Here is a 3,222-nt window from a genome sequence, read left to right as displayed (position 1 = left end):
ATAAAACAACATCATAAAATTACCCTCGAGAGTTTATGATGTTACAAAAATCGCCTCGCTTCATCAATAATAGTTAAAAATAAAAAAAATAAAAATAAAAAAGACCAAATCTTTTCTTCTTTGTTTCTCCAACCAAGCCCCCTTGAAAGAGTGTTTAGACCATCCAAAATAATTGATAAGGGTAACCAGACTACATCCTTATAAATTATTTTATGAGCGGTCAAACTAATCCAAAATTTTATGAGAGTAGTCGGTTATCCTTAAAACAACTTAGGAGTGGTTCAACTATCCTTATCAGTTACTTTATAGATAGTTGACGAGTAATGTTTCTTACACAACTCTCACACAACTTTTGCACAACTCTAACTACTTTTTGTTATGATCAACCATTGGATTTGTTTTCTAACATGTTGGTCCTAAATATTCAATGGCTGATTTTAAAAGAAAGTTGTTAGAGTTGTGTAAAAGTTGTACAAAAATTGTGTAAGAAACATTACTCATAGTTGACTACCTTCAAGATACTTTGCGAATGGTTCGAATGTTCGATCACCTTAACTTTCAGAATGGTTCGGCCACCCCACCAAGCTCAAGCATAGGCAAACAGATTCTTTCCATTTCAAATGAAATGGAGAAGATCTGGTTAATTATAAAACAATGAGTAAAATTGTTCAAAAAATTGAAATGGCAATTTTTTTTTCCATATTTTATAATTAAACGACTCCTTTTTATTTCATTTGAAATGGGCAAAATTGTCCAAAAACTTGAAATGGCAATTTCTTTCTTTATTTTATAATTAAATAACTCATTTTTATTTCATTTGAAAAATAGGGATTTGTTTCCCAAGCATAGTTGGCCAAAGAGGTGGAGGGTAAATGAGAATTTTTTATTTTCTCTCTCCGGATTGAAAATGTGGTACAATCGTGAACGGTTTGGATTGTAGAGAATTGTAGGAGATTTGAGTCAGCGGCAAACATGCAGAGGACATATGGTAAGGTAAGTGAGGAGGCCCACACCGTAGAAAGACTCTCAGGAGACCCTACAAAACTTAATCACGGTTATGTTTTAACTCAACCACGGTTAAGTTCTCTTTCTCTCCCAACTCCCAAGCAGTTTATATATCATAGACCATTTCCTCGCTGATTTGATATCTGTAAAGTGAAAACCAAAACCCGTTCGAAATGATGATTGGAAATCCGACGATCCGAATCCATCCGACGATCCAAATCTCTCAGTTGGACTGGGACCCATTTGAAGATCCGACGCCTGGAATGGCGTCTCCATTCTCCCCAACTAGCCCCTCCGTCAACTTTAATGGCAATGCTGGTGCCGGAGACTACTCCCTTCTCCTGGACTCGTTAACGGCCCTCCACCGTTACCTGCCGTCGAACCAGTCGGACTTAGTGACCGAGGAGTCCGAGGTTCCCATGGCCGCCTTCTCAAGCGACGATTTCCGCATGTACGAGTTCAAGGTCCGGAGGTGCGCTCGTGCAAGGTCGCACGACTGGACAGAGTGTCCGTACGCCCATCCGGGCGAGAAGGCTCGCCGGAGGGATCCACGGAAGTACCACTACTCCGGCACGGCCTGCCCCGAGTTCCGCCGAGGAAGTTGCCGTAAGGGTGACTCGTGCGAGTTCGCTCACGGAGTCTTCGAGTGCTGGCTTCACCCGGCTCGCTACCGGACTCAGCCATGCAAGGACGGCCCGAGTTGTTGCCGCCGAGTCTGCTTTTTTGCTCACACGCCGGAGCAACTCAGGGTCCTGCCCCAGCAGAGTCCGAGGGGTCATGGGTCGGGCGATTCCTTTGACGGGTCGCCGATTCGTCATGGCTTTGATTCGTATTTGACCGAGGGCTCCTTTGTTTCGTCCCCCACGTCAATCCTGATGTCGCCGCCGGTTTCTCCTCCGTCTGACTCGCCGCCCTTGTCGCCGAGTGGCGGTATACTCGGTGGTGGATCGTTGAACTCGGCGAGTGAACTTGCTGCCTCGATGCGGAACCTTCAGCTTGGGAAGATGAGAATCAGCCCCCCTCAGTGGGGAGTTCAAATGGGATCTGGTTTTGGCTCGCCTCGCGGGTCGCCCCGTGGGTTGTTTAGTCTGCCCTCTACTCCAACTCGGACCCCGATTCGGTCCGGACTCGGAAAACATGAGCAGTGGGATCCTAAATTTGAGGAGGAGCCTGCAATGGAGAGGGTGGAGTCTGGGAGGGGCCTGCGAGCCCAGATGTATGCCAAACTCCGTAAGGAGAACTCGCTGGGACGAGTCGACTCGGCCGTTTCAGCCCCTGATGTCGGGTGGGTCTCGGAGCTTGTCAAGTGATGGTTTGATTATTTCTTTTTGCTAATCGGTGGCCTTTGATTCTTCTGACTTGTGTAAATATCTTCATTTTGGACACTGTAAATGGTAGATCATCGGAAGGAAGAGAGATCAGAATCTCTGTTTTGTGCATCTCCTTGTACTTTTCGGACAAAAGAAATATTTTGTAACTTTTTGTATAGACTAGAAGGATTTCTTAGGGCTGCCGAAGAATGGGTGGCGTGGATGGGTTGGTTTGATCGATTTGTCTATGATTTGTATTTAACTTTCTGGTTTCTGTTTGATTTTCTCGGAATATTATTAATCTTTGTAATTCCCTTCTGTTTCTGTTTATTTATTGCCAATCAATGTTTGTGTTCGTAGATATCATCGATCTTCACCTTGGTTGTCTAATGGGGATCTGTCTGTTTTCTGGTGGCGTTGGAAAATAGTAGTAATTGCATTGGGCCATTGGCCATTGGCCATTTGTGTGGCTCAGTTTCATCCAGGTTTAAATTCTAAATTCTTGTCTGTTTTTGTTTTAATTTATGCTCTGCTGACATTTCTCCGGCGTTGTTCTTTGCAACAAGACTCGGACATGCTCTCTCCAATCTCTATTTTCCAATACTCGTTTGATATTTTCTGTTCTTGTTAATCTTTTCCTATTTTTTTTTAACTTTGATTTTCAATTTTTTATTTTTGAATATTCAATGACTTGTACTTGTTTTCCTTCCAACACTGTGCAATACAATAACAAATGCGGCTACATGTACATTACCAATTACCCGAAGCCACGTAATATATGCTTGGGGCTCAAGTTTTCTAGAATCTAATTTTTTTTTCTAAAGATGGGAGGAGAACGAGATAGATAGATAGAATCAGACAGGAGATAAGATATTATAAAACAGAATAATATAAATTAATACTAGTT

The 3,222-nt window shown here is 42.9% G+C and overlaps 1 protein-coding gene across 1 annotated transcript; it reads left to right on the top strand.

Moving 5' to 3' along the window:
• Positions 1-1,136: 1,136 nt before the first annotated feature.
• Positions 1,137-2,676, top strand: LOC133865798 (zinc finger CCCH domain-containing protein 23). The gene has a single exon (XM_062302274.1). It carries the CDS (start codon positions 1,179-1,181, stop codon positions 2,313-2,315), a length of 1,137 nt encoding a protein of 378 aa, XP_062158258.1. The 5' UTR covers positions 1,137-1,178; the 3' UTR covers positions 2,316-2,676.
• The last annotated feature ends 546 nt before the right edge of the window (positions 2,677-3,222 follow it).

This window comes from Alnus glutinosa, chromosome 4 (assembly GCF_958979055.1).
Source record: "Alnus glutinosa chromosome 4, dhAlnGlut1.1, whole genome shotgun sequence".
NCBI lineage: Eukaryota > Viridiplantae > Streptophyta > Magnoliopsida > Fagales > Betulaceae > Alnus > Alnus glutinosa.
Note: the sequence above shows the minus strand (reverse complement) of the source record. Positions and strands in the feature narration are given on the sequence as shown.